Source organism: Colias eurytheme, chromosome 17, assembly GCF_061535395.1.
Source record: "Colias eurytheme isolate Ceu_HAF_F1 chromosome 17, ilColEury1 Martin Lab GWU primary, whole genome shotgun sequence".
NCBI lineage: Eukaryota > Metazoa > Arthropoda > Insecta > Lepidoptera > Pieridae > Colias > Colias eurytheme.
This window is the reverse complement of record NC_142996.1, coordinates 10397319-10416249: the sequence shown is the minus strand read 5'-3', so window position 1 is coordinate 10416249 and position 18931 is coordinate 10397319. Positions and strand designations below refer to the sequence as shown.

The following is an 18931-nucleotide window of genomic DNA, read 5'->3' as shown; positions in this document are numbered from 1 at the left end:
TTTTTTTATTACATATTATATTTAATTTTGTAATACAACTATCATGCAATAAAAATAGTCACTTCATTTTCTTTTAATACTTATGTGCTTTATTTCTTACCAATAAAGAAAAATGTTACATGACCTATATAATCTAAACGAGTTTTATAATTATATAAAAACTTGCATAAATCTTCAATTAATAGGTATAGAGATAAGATCGAGATAACCTAGGTATAAACATGTAAGTACATTTAATTATGTCCATTTACAGATAAAATAATAACATTAGACAAGGCTCTTTCTGTACATGAATAAGTTTGGCGAAATTTTTTTTAATAAAAAATTTAGCTTTTATTTTGCCATTTACAAAAAAATTTAAGAGTAATAAACGCGTTACTCCGAATACTATAATATGTATGTCGGCGCAACGACGATAAACGACTACCCTCAAACTACTAAATAATTATAACTAGCTAAAGTTTACTTTGATCTTTTTAAATAAGTGGTTGATTCATTAATCAACCACTAATGAAATAATTAAATTAACGAAATAATTAATCTTTGTTAAAAATGATAAAAATTCATTGTAAAAATTCGAGTGGCAACATTCAAACTAATTCTTGTGAGTCATGGTTTGCTTTAAATGCGATCGCCCGACGGCACAGAGCACATTCACTCGCCGGCCGTTGGAGCGTTCGGAGCTCTCTCTATAATTTCCACGTAGATTAAAAAGGCAGTAAAATACCTACGGGCGTTCTACTTCGAGTATGAGCGCCTGCTCTGATGATGGTGACGTCAGAATTGCTGACGTCACTCTTTTTAAAAATAGCCTTTGGCCCCTTCTCCCGTCATGTATAATATGTAAATGCACATTTTAAGCTACTTGTATAAGAATTAATATTTTCTTTGCTTGGTTTTGATATGCCCATGATTGTATGTAGGTACAGAAACGTTTAATTCTTATAATATTTATGCGGGTTCACATGCAATCGAATGCACCTGAATACACGCGGAATTTCATTAAAATCGGTCCAGCCATTAACGAGGACTTCAGTGACACACACAGAAGAAATGTGTAGAGTGCTTCACAAAAAGCCACGCCATATTTCATAAAAGTTGACACTTAAATAATATTATGTTAAGATTCATGGTCCACCAACACATTACTCGTAATTCTGGGACATAAATTAGACCAGTGTGGGGACCAAATTTAATTTGCACTGGGGACGGAGCCGGGGCCATTCGGATCATTGTTATTTTGTATTATAAAAAATAACTTTTTTTGTATACGAAAGAATTGTTTTGCCTATTGTTAGAATAACGAATGTATTTTGAAGACAAGTTCTGTTTAATTTTGTTGTTTTATCTACTAAATAATAATAATCAAAGACAATAAATAGAAATGCATAGATTTACGAAGAAAATAGGCTTTTAATGACAAAGCATTGATAAGGAGTGAAGTAAGTTTGAAATAAACTTTAAAGATGTGTTCTGTACTAAAAATACATAATTCAAAAATTGTTTAGAGAATCAGAAAACATTTAAATCGGTATACAGTGTAAAACAAATATTAAAATACTACTACTTTCAGAGCAGTATTTAGTATGTATAAGCCAACGCAACGTGCATCAAATAATATTTTCTATCGCACCAATGAATATACGCACAGAATATACGCGCAGTTCGTTCTAGAAAGGTCACCGAACAGCGAACCGAGCCTGAACGAGCGCCCCTCGCCAGTCTCCGCTCGAATCGCGGGCGAACGAACGTATGCGAACGGCCCGCGCCATTTCTATACCGCTCGCCAACCCGACCGAATTAAATAACCCTCTCTCCTACCACGCGCTCCCCACGTACATGTCATCGTAAATTGGCCGCGTTATGTTCAAGTCAGACGACCACGAAGTCGAGTGGACGAACAATCAAGTGATAGCGCTAGTTAATGAATACAAAAACAGGCCGTTGCTATGGGACCAGAACCATGACTTGTTTAGAGCGCAGACCGCTAAATATGAAGCGTGGACGGAGATCGCTCAGCTGTATGACATGGAAGTCACAGATCTGCGCAAGAAATTCAACTCGATACTGGCTTCGCATCGCCGGGAGAAAGCCAAAGTTCGGTTCGGGACACGCTCCAAATGGTTCCTGTATGACCATCTCAGCTTCTTGCCGAACCACGTTGATAACCCGAAAGGCTCTGTGACGAAAGTGGTCCTGGTAATAAGTTTTACATTGCTTGTTTGTTGAGGGATTTGAATGTATTGTGAGTGCGCAATGTATTGTAAATACTGCGAGTAAATATGTACCTACGTGCATCTTTTGTGTAAAGTTTATAAAGTTCTCACAGTAGGTATATAATATATGTACATATAAACATTGTTTAGTTGACGTTAATTTTATAACATAAAAACTGATGTTTTTATTCACTGCAAAGTAAATAAAATTTATTATGCTGAGCGTATTATTTGATATTATTAAAGTTCATGAGAATGATTTTTATAATTATTCATTGTTGCTATGGCAACGACTCTTTCAATTGGTGTTGTATTTTCAATTTTCATCATGGCGCGGACGAAAAGAAAAGGATTGAAAGGATTTTCGCATTTAATGTGGATCAGAAAATGCACTTCATAATAATTATTGTAACTATAATATAAATTAATAATCTACTTACTTATTAAATATTATTGAATAAAAGATTTATTAATCTTAACCTTCGATAAAATGATAAGAGGGAATATTCATTTGAAACACATATTATGTACTAGATTTCCGCCCGCGGCTTCGCCTGCGTTTTCAAAGGAAAACCCGCATAGTTCCCGTTCCCGTGGGATTTCCGGGATAAAACCTATGTGTTAATCCAAGTTACTCTCTATATGTGTGCTAAATTTCATTGTAATCGGTTCAGTAGTTTTTACGTGAAAGAGTAACAAACATCCATACATCCATACATCCATACTTACAAACTTTCGCCTTTACAATAGTATTAAGATAATACTTGATTTAAATGACCATTTAATGATGAAACTGCGAATTGAAATTGTTTCGAGTGCACTAATCACTTTCTATTACCATTTACAAAGTGATACAATTTCTATCATCAAACAGTTATCTCCGCCGAGAATCGAACTAGTTACCTTTTCTCTAGAGCCTAGGTCATTCACCTTTCGTGTCAAGGGAGGCTTGTCGCCAATGGACCGCCAGTCAACATTGGCCCTGACACAGTACTGAAAACTATTAACACCAAGACAATTGTTTCAATTCCGCTCCGATAAAGTGACCTTAATGCTCCAATTGACAAACTATTTTAGTTCTTATTTCAAGGGGATAAAGTTTAAAATGTGTTATGGGTTGTTGTCAAACGATTTTCGTTCTTATTGGATGGTGTTAAGGGACGTTATGCGTATACATGGTATGCAAAATAAGATAAATGTTAACTGCTGCTCTATACACGTTCAATTTTAGGTAATTCGATCTATAGGTATTTTGGTATTTCTAGTATAGATAGGAAGATAGAAAATATTAATTATTTACCCGCATTGCTCCGCTCTTAGCGTGATGATATATAGCCTATAGCCTTCTTCGATAAATGGGCTATCTAACACCGAAAGAATTTTTCAAATCGGACCAGCAGTTTCTGAGATTAGCGCGTTCAAACAAACAAACTCTTTATAATATTAGTTTCACATCTTTTGCATTTGATGGCAAGGGATGTATCCGAAAGGAAGTAACGTTGTGTAAACTATTATTATCTAAATGATTTTACTGTAAAAAAATAATAAATGATTTAAAAAGCAATGCTAATCTAAAAGGGAAAGTGTACATGGCGACAAACGTCGCCATTATCATTACATTACGGCGCTTTTTTATTTAAGAGCCCTTTATACTGAAAGTTTAGGCATTTTAGGCACTGAGATGGCTCGCGCCCGCGTTGCGCAGGAGCCGGCGCGGCATGAACTCCGGTGACCTATGAAGGCGGGCGATTATGCCACAGTATAAATAAATCAGTAGTTCGATTTTATTTGCTATCGTAGGAATGTTGTTGATAAATAAATTTACTACTTATCCTATACCATTAAACGAGCAATATTTGCATATTTATATATTTGTTTGTATATATACAGTGTGGAAATTTTCGATGTGCCCTGAATGGAAAGTACTTGAAATACTAGGGATAGCAAATTTTTCTGAAAGGAAACATTCCTTTTTCAAATTTTATTTTATTATTCAAATCGATAGAAACAATATAAAAGATAATTTATTGTTAATTTCTCGTAAAAATTTTTTGGTCTATTTTATACATACATTTAAAGTTTAAAATGAAACTCTCGTTCTGGATACATTAATTTATTTTCTTCTGAAAATATTGGTAATAATAATTAAAAGTAAAACAAATAAAAAAGGCAAAATAATAATTGAATATAAGTATGTAATAAGTAAGTTACAAAAACAACAACCGACTTAAAAAAGTGTGACTATTTTACAACAATTTGAATAATAATCAATTAATGATTTGTATTATTGTATACAATATCGAAGCTTTTTAAGAAATGTATAAAATACTTTTTTATGAATTATTAATTATTATCATACATCATAATATTATGTTAGCGGCAATATATTAAACCCTACTTAGTAAATGTATGTTATTCCGAGAAACGGTCGGAATGAAATAAATTATATTCGTCACATTACCTATGATATCTTTAAATCTGAACTTTTCCTAAGTAGCAAATGTGGGTGGTTTTTGGGGTAGCGATTAACCAATATGAGGTCAAAACTAAAATCCAAGATGGCGCCGACGAAAATTTGAAATGTTTTCGTCATGGGTGTCATTTTCAAAGAGTTGGAGTAGCTATTAATCAATATGAGGTCAAATCTAAAATCCAAAATGGCGCCGACGAAAATTTGACAAAATTTCGTCACGGGTGTCATTTTCATGGTTTTTGGGGTAGCTATTAACCAATATGAGGTCAAAACTAAAATCCAAGATGGTGTCGACGAAAATTTTACATCTTTACGGCATGAGTTTCATTTACAAGGTTTTTGAGACAGCTATTTACAAATCCCCAATGTTACCGTCGATAATTTGGTATATTTTTCTTACAACCGTTTACATATTTTTCGAGCAGAATTCAGAAACCTTGAAAATGACACCCGTGACGAAAAGATGTAAAGTTTTCGTCCGCGCCATCTTGAATTTTAGTTTTGACCTCATATTGGTTAATAGCTACCCCAATAACCATTAAAATGACACCCATGACGAAAAGATGTAAAATTTTCGTCGGCGCCATCTTGGATTTTAGTTTTGACCTCCTCATATTGGTTAATAGCTACCCCAAAACCCATGAAAATGACACCCATGACGAAAAGATGTAAAATTTTCGACGGCGCCATCTTGGATTATAGTTTTGACCTCATATTCGTTAATAGCTACCCCAAAAACCATGAAAATGACACCCATGACGAAAAGATGTAAAATTTTCGTCGGCGCCATCTTGGATTTTAGTTTTGACCTCATATTCGTTAATAGCTACCCCAAAAACCATGAAAATGACACCCATCACGAAAAAAGTCAAATTTTCGTCGGCGCCATCTTGGATTGTTGTTTCATAAAAATAATATTTGTCATACTCATTGAATACAGATCAACCAACATCATAATAGTCTTTCTACTAGTACTTCAAAACTTTGCCGCTATTCCTATTCAACAACCCATAAAAAAGAGGATCTCAGGCAAGGTAATTTTTAAAACATAATTTTAAATCACTACATAGTATAAAACAAAGTCGCTTTCACTGTCCCTATGTCCCTTTGTACGCTTAAATCTTTGAAACTACGCAACGGATTTTGATGCGGTTTTAATAGTTCTTTCGATTCCCGGTCGAAGAAAATGAATTTTTGAAAATCTTTGAATGCAGTTCTATTTCTTTTTAAAAATAAAGGAAATTTGCTATCTCCAGTATTTCTTGTACTTTCCCAGGGCCCATCGAAAATTTCCACACTGTATTTACAAACAAATATATTAATATGCAAATATTGTTCGTTTAATAGTATAGAATAAGAAGTTAATTTATATTTACAACAATAATCCTAGGATAACTAACAAAATCAAACTACCGATTTATTTATACCGTGACATGCTCGCCGTTTTACTCGCCGCTCGGTTTTAATACGCGAGCGGCGACTGCAACGTGGTCGGGAGCAAAACTAGCACAGGTCCTCCCTCGATAACGTCCGGCTGGACTCTGGCTGCACTGACGTGGTGCGCGCGAGTCGCATTTTACGTATTATATTTTATATAGAAAAAAATAAGGGCTTAATTAAAAATCTATCCAAAAATTTCCCTGTAAAACCTGATTAGTAAATGAAATGTCAAATTTTCATAAACATAGCGTTCCCCTAATTCTCATAAAACTGATTATGCTTTTAAAATCGATGTTACTTCTGATTTTTTTTTGATCGAGTCAAATGTTTAATATTGTGTTTTTATCCAAAAAAGTCACTAGATCAAACGTTTATCTGTGCTATATATTTTTTTAGGATTTTAAATATGATGATTTCTATCCAAAAACCATGATTTAGAAACATACATTTCGTAGCATGGCCCCTTAAGTCCATTGTAAATTGTAATCTATACAAATATTATAAAGAGGAAAGGTTTGATTTTTTGTTTGTTTGTTTGTTTGTATGAATTGAATAGGCTCCGAAACTACTTGGCAGATTTGAAAAATTCTTTCACTATTGGAAAGCTACATCATTTCTGAGTGACATAGGCTATATTTCATTTTCAAAAAAAATAGGCATCCTTACTAAAATTACGATAACGTAATCCAAGGTGTGAAAAAAATATCAAAAAACTACCTTACATCGCGTGCGCTGCGAAAACTATTGATGGTAGAACAAAATGATATACTACATTTTTTTAGAACACACCATTATCTACAAAAAATCAGCGGCAGCATATCTCTAACTATTACAGTCATGTCACAATAAGCGTTTTTTTATTGAAAAAAAGAAATTAAAATACCACTGCTACAAAAAGCTCTTTATTTGTACCTTGGTATTAACCCTTATCAAAATAAACGATGTATTATTTAAGACTGCTTCAATATTATCTTTATATTACTTTTTGAATTATTCGATTCTGACAATCCATTCAAAAGATATCACGAGTTAAAAAAAAATTAAAAAATAAACTGTATTCGGCTAGCTATGCGTTGTAGGCGTCACTCGGGCAGGGGTACGGGAGGGGGGTTAAGATCACGAAATAAACTTGCCGCGCGGCTTACTCGCGCGGTCGGCTCCCTACGTGATGGACGTGTGCGGAATTTACGCTTGATAATAATTCGTTTAGTAAGTAACTAAACCGATTTAAAAAGTTCTTTTCAGAACTAAACCCATTTATATAAAACTAGCTTCCGCCCGCGACTCCGTCCGCGCGGATGTCGGTCTTCGCGTGGATGGTTTATTTCTCCATTTTGAGTAACTCTGACAATGACATCTTATAAATATCTATTGGACCCAAATACGGCTAGGCCTATAATAATACGGAACGTGTGTTCGCGGTTCTACACTCTACAGAACAACGTCTATGGATAAAACTGAAGAATTAAGATTAATTTTTTTTCTACGTATTTTTCCAGGATAAAAAGTATCCTATTTTACGCCCAGGATAATAAGGTATAATTATACCAAGTTTCATCGAAATCGAACCGTCAGTTTTCCCGTGATGCCTTCACATACAGACAGACAGACAGACAGACATTTAATGCCCGTGCGAAGCCGGGACGGGCCGCTAGTGCATTGATAAAAACAACATTAGCACAAGACGTGCAATGGAAGCAAGAATGAAATTGTACAATCAGTGAGAGATTTTTTTTTATTATTACCTTTTGCATCGACACATACTTCGTGTTTTTGCTGTATCCTGTCGTTTAGAAATTGAAAATTTACTTGAAAAGTAAAAGAAACATAGTACTAATTAAAATAACTAGGCATGGTTTAATTTAAACGGTGTCTCTAGTCTTTCTCTTTAAAAGTTATATGATCTAAAAAAGAGGTCAATCAGTTTAATTGAAAATCAAACAAATGTATCTTGATCCAGCACCAATATAATAGGTTATTCTAGCATAGCTAACATACATTTAATTCCACAGACACCGGCTGAAGAGGTAATGGACGAAGAAGAGCAGGACAGTGATTTAGACAATGACCTCGACGTGTCCCACCAAGAGATCATCATCAAAAACGAGCCAGAAGTCGCGACTCCACCCAAAAGGGTCACCTTGTACAAAAGAGAACCCCGCATCGTCAAGCACATCGCCAAACCAAGGAACGATAGACCAATATCTGAAGCTATGAAAATCATCAAAACTTCTACTCTAAAAAGGAAAGACGAATGTGATAGCTTCGGCGACTATATAGCAGTGTCTTTAAGAAAACATGATGAACGGACTCGGTCGATGATCAAACAGGCAATTAATAACATACTATTTGAACAGGAGATGAAGAAGTATAGTTCCCATCATTTCACCATGGTTGAGGTGGAAGAGAATCCGCTCAATCTTGGTGGTGATGGAGACGGTGATTGTGATAAGTAAGTGATGGACTGACGTTAGCTTATAGTGCTTGTCATCATCATCATCATCATCATCAGCCCATATACGTTCCCACTGCTGGGACACGGGCCTCCTATGAGGGTACAGGCCATAATCCACCACGCTGGCCAAGTGCGTGTTGGTGGATGACACATATCGTTGAACTTTTTAATTCTTCGACATGTCGGTTTCCTCACAATGTTTTCCTTCACCGTTCGAGCAGTGGTGATGTTACAACATGCGCAGATAAATTGAAGAATCAATTTATTTCCTACGCGCTCGCCTGGTTTCGAACCCCGGACTTATCGATTCGAAGTCCGAGGTCTCACCACTGAGCCACCACTGCTATAGTGCTTGTATTTACTTCTAAATATGTAGTGTTAATTGTTATAGAAAGGTACTAATTGTTTTTTGAACCAATATCATTCCGATATACAATTTATAGGTATTTTTCTATCATTACTTCAAGAAAATTTTCGTTCGATAATGCCATTCTAGTGTAAATGGTATGAAAAATAACAATTTGATTAAACATTATTTAAACATTCAAATTGTATATAATTAAGATTTAGATTAATCTTATCTAAGCTTGTGATAATAAAAAGTTGAAAACATTTGTCGTTTATATCTCTGAAATCTAGATAATAGTATTTTTCCACAGCCTGATACGTTGGACGTTTCCTGAACGAAATTCTGCGAACAGCAAGAGGAAAGATCCGAAATTATAAAAAATATTGATGTAAGAACGTCTACTATAGTCACACATAATTACTTATGAGCACGCAATGCTCCGAACAGTTTTCCTTAATTTTTTGCATCTATCCATCATGTATCTAGTCCACCTGCCTACGTGCCAACTGGCACGCTGCGTCATTACTCATAAAATGCGTTCCTTTCAAACAATTTTACATCCATTTCTCCTGACATTGCGTTAACATCGTCCGCATCGTTCACTGAGTCAGCAATGAATCCGCTATCGATGAGTTTCCTTTCGAATGCATTTAAAAAATGCATCGCCGGTATTTTATCGTGTAATTCATTCATTTCTGCGTGCGCATGCTCTGCTGGGGCGGCGTTCACTGTAAAAACGGTAATGGATGTAAAACATTCGTTGTAATGGTGGTAAAGTGTTGCATTAGAGCAAAACAGATCACGCCACTTTACGTCACGACTCACGAGCTACCTATTTATATGAATTAGCTGCAATTGCAAGTTGTTACTAACAGATTATGTTTCAGTGAAGGTTACAATGGTATAAAAACAAATAACATTGATAATCGCAATCTAGATATATGTTACGTATATCGTCATGTTTTTAGTGATTTCAAATATGTATGCCTACATTTTTTGAACAATTACTATCGGATTCCTGGCTTTACACGCGCCGTACGATGGCATTATCAAACTTAATTATGCCTATACCTCTTTTAATAGTTGTTTGTTACAAAATTCTATTTCTTTCCTTTTTACTATTAACGTCAATTTCTCTATCTCAATTTTTTTAGCATATATATAGAATGCCAAGCAATTACCATGTATGTAAATGGTAGAGTAGTCTTAAATATTATTAAATTTGTACCCTAAGATTACCTACATACTAATTAGATTGTGCAGACTTAAATGAAATTATTGTAAATATTCTATACTCTGTAACATTTTCTGCATTTTCCTTAAAAATATTGTAGGTGCAAAATTAAAAAAAAAATCGTAGGAAAGACAGATTTTAATTTAATTTATTTATTTATTTACTCTTTAATACAACTAAACGGACTTACATACTAAAATATACAAAAATAAAAGCAAGGAGCAGTTTAGTGTATTTGGCGGCCTTATCACTTAGTAGTGATCTCTTCCAGGCAACCAGAACAGGAGGTAATCAGCTCAATTAAGTTATAAAGGTAGGTCGAGAGAAAAAATAATATGAAATATATCAACAGAATTAACCTAGAACTCAAGAACAGTGAAATAATCTATTCAAAACAAACGCTTCCATGTCAACAGATAACTTAGGTTTATTTCTAGTATTATCTAGATAATTAATAAAATATTTAATAACATGTGCGTCATATGTTTATTAGTTAAATAGATCAAAGTGTGAATAGGCGGGAATTAATAGTAATGCTTGTGTTTTCGAGATTTTATCTGTATACTGATGAAATTGATAGCAAGTAAAACTGTGTGAATTCCTTTGTTTGTGCGATATGTAAGATCTTTCTAGATTTCTTTTTACCTCGTTATATAGGTTTGAGTGTGGTAATTAGTATTTTAATTTTTTACTGAAGAGGTTTGTGGGTTTTTGAGTTAATTGCAAATATACTTCTGTATGTAAAAGGAAATGATAATCTTTCTTCTTTTCGAAAAAAAATGTTTTAAAAAAAATTGTGTAGGTAAAAAATAAATTATAGACGAATGAACATTTAATACCTAAGTATATAAAATAAATGTAGTATAATTTAGCGGTTGTCTAGAGTCTAGACCTAGAAAGTTCTATATTGTTATATGTACTTATAAGTTATAACTGACTCATGAGTCATGAGTAATAGGCATGACGACAGTATCCATAAATGTTCGAATTAGTGTTTTTAAGGGAATATGTATAATATATAAATTAAAAATAGTGACTTAGAAATATTAAAAACATTAAGATTAATGAGATTATCAATAAAATAAAACATTGAAATTCTGCAGTCGGCCATTTTGACTAAAACACGCGTGTCGTCACGTCTACGTAAACAACTCACAACAACTTCGCGGCAGGTGTATTTTGTTGTTATGAATATGCTGAGAATACGCATTTTTATTTATTTTCTATTTTTTCACGTATGCTTTATCGACTCAGAACAGAAATATAATTGCGAATTCACGAATATGTGGTTCGGGTTTCTCTGCGTCAAATTTATACAATCATTTCATATTATTTTCTCACTTTAAACAATTACTAACACTTTTTTTGGGTATTATTTTTATGTAGATTCACATTGCAATACTGCACACCACTTATAAACTTTGAAATTAGATTCTATAACACTTTATAATTAAATATTTGTTTAATTTTACTTCGCTATGCATACAGATAATTACGTATTTACGTAAGAGTGACGTCACGCCTACGCCATGACACCTGTGAGCTGTTTTAGCACAGATAATAGATATTTTTAAAAAAATGGCTTTTATCTTCGTTAAATTTAAGTATATTAGCGAAATATAGGGTTTTTCTTGTTTAATAAACGTATACACACATTATGGAAGAGGTTTTGAAAATCTTTCGTCATGCCTATTATAGATGTTTTATACAAGTGAGTACCTAACTAGATATACCTACCTAACTATTTGAGTATATGAAGCAGATACTATTATCATAGATAATATAATACCTACTATACTAATATATTATTAGGTATTATTATTAAAATAAATGAGAAAGTTTTCATTTGTTTGTCTTTCTCTCACGTCGCACCGGAGCGATTTTATGATACGATTTTTCTATTGAAAGTTAGAAGGCATGAGTATAACCATAGTATAACTTTATACTATGGTACGACATAGGGTACTTTTAATTACGGTTAAACATCTCATTTCCATTTGAATTGCGTTCGACTATGTGCGAATCCGCGGGCGGAAAGCTAGTAAGTATAGTAAAAAGAAAACATTAATACTTTTCTCAATATTTCAAAATAACTAGGTCATAATATAGACAAGTCAGATAAATTGGACTTATATTATCTGCAGCTGTCGACCTTCAGAGCCATTATTCTGATATTTTATCATTTTCCTCTCTGATGAGTGTCATTTTAATGTCTATGTATTACATTATCGGGACATTTATATGGAAAAAGCATCAAAATATATTTTGCAGAAGAGACTAGCTCATCCCGCGACATCGTTCACTTTTACATAATATTAAAAAATAAGAATTGTTTATGAATCTTTTTTTATACATTTTTAATCATTTCCTGTGGAATTCAACTAATAAATCTATTACAGAGTAAAAATATATATATTAGTTAGGTTCTATTGATAACTGTTTTTCTCTGTTATAGATATTTAAAAGGAATTTCTTAAAAACTTACAAAAATCGTTATTCCATAAAAAAATATATGTATTACCTAATTTAATTAGATTTTTACTATTGAAACAATTCTTAAATCTATACGTATACATTCAAAAAATAATATGAATAATTTGCCCTACATATAAATGCCTAGTGCATGTAAATGAACACTTGATATGTAATCGAATACGGAACCTTTATCATATTAGCGAAGGTTGCCTCGACACAGACAAACTGTCGCCAGGCCTGTAAATAGGTCGTATGTCCACCCCGAAGCAATCAGCAAATTTCAACCTTAACTCTTTGCTGTAAAAGCTATTTTGCCTTATCAAATAATCGATGGCTTGTGTTGGCATGTGTTGTTGACAATATTCCATCTTGCGTCATAGCTACTCTTATCTTAATGGAATAAAGTTCGGTTTTGCTTGACCGCGTGTGAGATATGTTTGTAATCTTATCGACGGGTTACAAATATAAATATGCGAATGATGACGTACTTATTGTAAGGTGATAGAGTTCATTTTTGTAAAGCATGAATATAATATATTTTTGAAGATAATGCGCGTACGTCAGTAGCTACATTGAATAATAATAATGCATTTTAAATAATAATGTTGTTTATTTGAATGATTTTAAACATTGCATAATTAATAGCGAAATATATTGGACACGTTTTATAAACATTTCTATTGATACGGTCTACCTTATGAATTATAATAAATAAAATTAATTCCGAAATGCTATACATATATGTATATAGCCTATAATAATAAAATTTGAATAAAACCTGCCTACCTGCTTAAATTGAATTTAAAGGGTTTGAAATATTATTTTAGTAATCTGAAATCTATTAGTAATCCAATCGAATCTTTATAGTGTCATTCAAAACGGCTAAGCAGGTTTTGATGAAATTACCTTAAAAACTTAAAATATCGTTTACCCGGTAAAGTCAGGTTCCTATTCAAAAAAGCAATAGCATTGCGTGAATATTGATAATATTTATTTATATTTCAATAACAGTGTATCAAACTTACCGTGGAAAATCTCTCACAAACGCTGATTTGTAGAATTATTTGCTGTAGAACGAATTATTCCCGGTATTTCCATGTGATAAAATATTTTATATTGATAATATTTATATTATTTATAAACTACTTGTCTGGGATCCATCGCCAATTTTTCGTGAGTAGCTTTATTTTGATGAGATGCCCAATAATTTCATCTACGAAACTCTCGATTGTGTTAACTACCAGAGGAAACAAGGATAAAATATTTTGATTTGATGGTTCTCAAATATTAATTACTAACTGAATGTTTTTTTTTTGTTCAATCTCAAGATAATTATCTAAATTATTCGAAAAAATGTTTGTCCTACAAAATGGTTTGATCAAAGAGTCCCCCTTTCCAATGTGTATCGATAACGAAGTCATCATAAATGATTACTAACCAGCTGATTTTTTTATTTAAGTACACTTATTTAATACTTATATAATTCAACAGACATATTGTCCTACAAATTGCGTATTAATAAATATTTGAGAACCGTCAAATCAAAATTTTTTATCCTTGTTAGTTTGTTACCTCTGTAAGCTACCACAATCGAGAGTTTTGTACATGAAATTATTGGGCATCTCATCAAAATAAAGCTACTCACGAAAAATTAGCTTGATAGTAATCACTTGGAAAAATGGACGATGTATCCCGGACTATACCTACATATTTCAACTGAATTAGGTATGGCGGCTTGTGAATTCAATAAATAATAAAAATTCCGTCCCGCCTTTCTTGATTTATTCAAGGAGTAAAATTTAAAAAATAAAATTTTTATTTTTTACACAACTCTATTCATTCAATGTGTCAAAAATTTACAAATAAAATCAAAGTTTAAATTTTAAACCTACCGTTAAATTACAGATTAACTAAAATATACTTTGTAATAAAAATATACCTAAATATTTTCTTTTACTATACTGTACTTATATTTTTGAAATAAAACATTTTTACTCATCAACTTCTACATTCACAATTTTCCTTTGATAAAGATTTCCTATCTATGATAGATTAAAGATTTCCTATATTCATATATTTTGTAAAATAAAAATTATTAAAAAATCCTTATCAATTCAAACAGTGGTTTAACAATAATTCGTCATGCGTTGATAAGATATTGAAAAATGTCCTCCCAAAGCTGAATTAAATCCATATATGGGTAACTGCTGTATCGAGTACAGTTTCCGAGAAAGTGTAGTTATTTTCCTTGTTTAAAATATGTACATGCCACGCGGTGAAAATATTGAACTACATTTTATTATGGCACGTGTTACTGAATCCATAATTAATTTGTATTTACTTACATATTTAAACTGACAAATAAATATTTTTATTGTTGAGGAAAACTGTTTTTTATATATGTTATACAACAATCACATAATTATACTTTTATTGCCTTGTAAATATTTATTTTCTATATTAAAAAAAAAATCATGTCATCAAACATCATGATTCCGTAATGAAAATTTTGAAATAAAAATCTCTAGACAAACCACTTAAAAAAATTACAATACAAAAAAATCACTAACACTGACTACAATAAAAATATAATTCCAGAAAAAAGCCAGACCTTCCCGTAATTCCTAGAAACAATATAACTATATTTGTTACCCCTGTGTGTACGTGCATCGGATCACATCATACTTACTTTTGGCGAATCATCAGCCGAGATGGACGCCATCTTGTTCTTGTTCTACTTTTCAAGGAAGTTTTAATATTATTTCTAGATAGTGTTAAGAAGAATTGGATTTTATCATTTCCACTGAAATTTACGTAAAATGAAGTCCATATTTTTAATAGGATTTAGAAAATCTCCCTGTTTAATATTAAGTAATTATAAGTTTAAAATATAACAACAGAAATAACAAAATTCAAATGTTTTATTTTTGGAAAAATAACAAAAACAAAATTATTGCTAAAATCTCTCGTGTCACAACTCACAATGTTTGTCCTCAATGGACTCCTGAACCACATAACCAATTACATATAATAAAATTAGCACACCATGTGCAGTTCGATCCAACTTGAGAGATAGGATAGCTTAAACATGTAGGTACCACGGGCGAAGCTGGGGCGGACCGCTAGCACAGTATTACCATAACATTGTAATACTGTGCCGCTAGTATAATATGAAATGTTTTCCTATTTTAAAATATGCAGATAGGTACCATATTATGCAGATTTGAATTATAAATAATTGGATTAATCTCGCATCAATTAATTTCAAATTAGGCTAACGAAGCGGCCGTAATTTTCGATGTTATTTGCTCCAGTTTTTCACAGATGTTTATTAGCATATTAATATAATAATAATAGTATTTGATAAAATAATTAAAAAGCAATCATATCTTCTTAACTATATTCCTCGCAATATTTTTTTGTTTAAGTTAAAAGTAGTATACTACTTAAATTCATTTTTCGTAGCTTAGCATTTTTGTAGTAAGAAATTTAAATAAAAATTCGATTTTCGAGAAAAATTCGAATGATTGTCTGCCTAAATATTATTTTGAGCTTTTTTTTTAAGTGTAAAGTCTACACTTTTCTTTTGGCAAATATTGAATTTATGTAAAATTTGTTTCTTGTAGAGTTCTTTTCGAGCATACGAAATTTTAATTTGTAATTTTATATTTACAGTCCCTAATATGGAAAACCTTTAAATGTATTTATTATTTAATATTTACTATTGATTGCACAAAACTAGAAATAAACATCTAACAAATACATCAAATACTTATCAAGAAAGGCAATAATCAAATTATTTATGTAACAAAGGACGTACAGAACAAGGTTCCTTAACCTGAACACCCGTCTCTGTCGCTCCTACCGCAAGTGGTACTTCCCTCTCGCTCGCTCGCTGCATAGGCTGATGAAAGTCACGTATACTTTTCAACAGCTGATTTTTAAACAGGATTTTTTGAGGTTTGACTCTAAATGGCTGTAGTTTTTACGGTATTTGTAAGGTAAAATCGTGATTTATGGGTATTTGTGGCATTTTCATATGGATTCTGCTGAAATTTAAGTAACGACTAGATAAATAGAATGTTACCATTTATAAGTAAAACCAAATTATGTACATACAATATATTATGTATTTGTCATTAAAATTTCAAACACAAAATAATCACTGAACCGATGATAATTTTTAATGTAGAGTGTAGAGTGTAAATCCTGAGTATAATAGAGTCATTGTGTAAATCTATGTACACTAGCATGTTAAAATTATTTACAAGAAACACGTTCCTTTCTCGATTAATTCATTTTATTAGTGAACTAGTCATTCTGAAAACTATACAACGAGTGGTCAACAAAAATCTGAATTTGCATAAATCTTTAAAATCCGCAGTCGTTACAAGAAAATAATATCCGTGGATGTTCACCGAAACATACCGTTTCTATTTCACTTACTTGGCCTCGTGTTGAGAATAAATTATTTAAATAATATATTAAACACGCTATTTGCATTAACTCCAACAATTACGTACCTGCTCGTGGTCGAACATAAAAATAAAATTGTAAATGACTCATATCCATTATTCTTAGTTCGTAAACATGTAATTACCCATATATTAACATACACTTTATATTTTAATTTATTTTCCAACTGTTTTGTAGGGAACTTCGCACTTTTGTTTGCTTGTGATTTTGTTGTTTATCCGCTAAGTGACGGCTAAATTTAACATTTTTGTGTGTATTTTTGGTATATATAGCTCTTATTATTATGAGTAAACCATTTTTAGTCTCTCGACAAGTTGCTTGACTTTTTATGTAGTAACCTTTGTATGAATGCTACATAATAATATATGTATAGCCTCAGGAAAAATATAGTGTACCTTTATTCAAAGGTAAAATAATTTATTTTTGAAATCGATCCTGAGTAATTAGCGCGTTTAAACAAATAACTAAAAACTAAATAACTAACTAAATATTATAGGACATTATTACACAAATCGACCTAGTCCCACAGTAAGCTCAATTAAGGCTTGTGTTGTGGGTACTAGGCGACGATAAATATAATATTTAATAAATACATATATAGATAATAACACCCAGACCCAAGAACAAATAATTGAGTTCATCACACAAATATTTTGCCCTGACCGGGGATCAAACCCGGGACCGTCGGCTCAGTAGGCAGTTACATTACCACTGCGCCAACCAGCCTCTCCAGCTCCATATTAACTCCACAGAAGTTTAGATACCTATTACAAATTTTAATTATTTTAAATCTGTCTAGGCAAAAAGTTCAACTTGCAGTAGTGTATAAGTACAACGAGTTTTTTTATATCTTCCTGTGATGAAAGCGAGCGTGCGGTTACCGAGTTCAGTCTATTGTGTTCTGTTCTAGGAATATTATATTAAAAAGATAGCAATCATTGGTGTAATATATTCATGGCAAATAAGTTTGTATGTTTGTATGGATAACGAACGGATACTTACGTGACTTTTGAAGCATATAACAGTGGAGAAAAATAGATGATGTAGGTAATAATGAAAATAAGATTATGAATAGATAGCATTAACTAGCTGCGCTGTTTCGCCCGCGTGGCTCCGCTCCTGTTCGTCTTAGCGTGATGATATACAGCCTATGGCCTTCCTCGATAAATGGGCTATCAAACACCGAAATAATTTTTCAAATCGGACCAGTAGTTCTTGAGATTAGCGCGTTCAAACAAACAAACAAACTCTTCAGCTTTATTATATTTAGTATAGATAGATTGATTGATTAACGTGATAGGATGTACCAAAGATTATTTAGGTGCTCATTATAATATAAATAAAGTACTTCAGGATGTCTCCTAACCTACTGCGCTAGGCGGGTACGAGGTAATGCTATTCAGGATTGCATCATTTTACCTGCACAAAGTACATGACGCTGTGAACGACAAACTTAACTGTCTAACTATTACGGGCTGATGGAAAATGAAATGAATAATCTATACTCTAGATATTCTTTATTGTACATAGTTAGAAATATAGTTTGTTAGATGGTTGAGATAGCTACTTATAATAGAGAGTACAAGGGGAGCTTTATCGCTCAAGAGCGATTTATTCCAAGCAACTCTATATAGAATATAAATAAATACAGTAAGTAAGGATTAAAAAATATATATTTTTCGTTTAATAAAATTAACGTTTAATTAGTGAACAATTATAAAGTGCTCGGTGAATTATTCGTAACAATGCATTTTGTAACTTTAACGTCAAATGTTGAAAACAACAACAAAAATAATCTCTGACGCAAATTTAT

The 18931-nt window shown here is 32.3% G+C and overlaps 1 protein-coding gene across 1 annotated transcript; it reads left to right on the top strand.

Annotated features, from left to right (window-relative positions):
- The first annotated feature begins 1728 nt into the window (after positions 1-1728).
- LOC149901471 (uncharacterized) lies at positions 1729-9196 on the top strand. Its single transcript, XM_090111607.1, has 2 exons — positions 1729-2199; positions 8142-9196. Exons 1-2 carry the CDS (start codon positions 1864-1866, stop codon positions 8583-8585), a joined length of 780 nt encoding a protein of 259 aa, XP_089967733.1. The 5' UTR covers positions 1729-1863; the 3' UTR covers positions 8586-9196.
- The last annotated feature ends 9735 nt before the right edge of the window (positions 9197-18931 follow it).

What these genes read in the sequence shown, in the direction of transcription:
- LOC149901471 (XM_090111607.1), top strand. Translation starts at nt 1,864, where the DNA reads ATGTTCAAGTCAGACGACCACGAAGTCGAGTGGACGAACAATCAAGTG. An exon ending in CTGTGACGAAAGTGGTCCTG is followed by an intron (nt 2,200 to 8,141) that starts GTAATAAGTTTT and finishes TTAATTCCACAG; the next exon opens with ACACCGGCTGAAGAGGTAAT.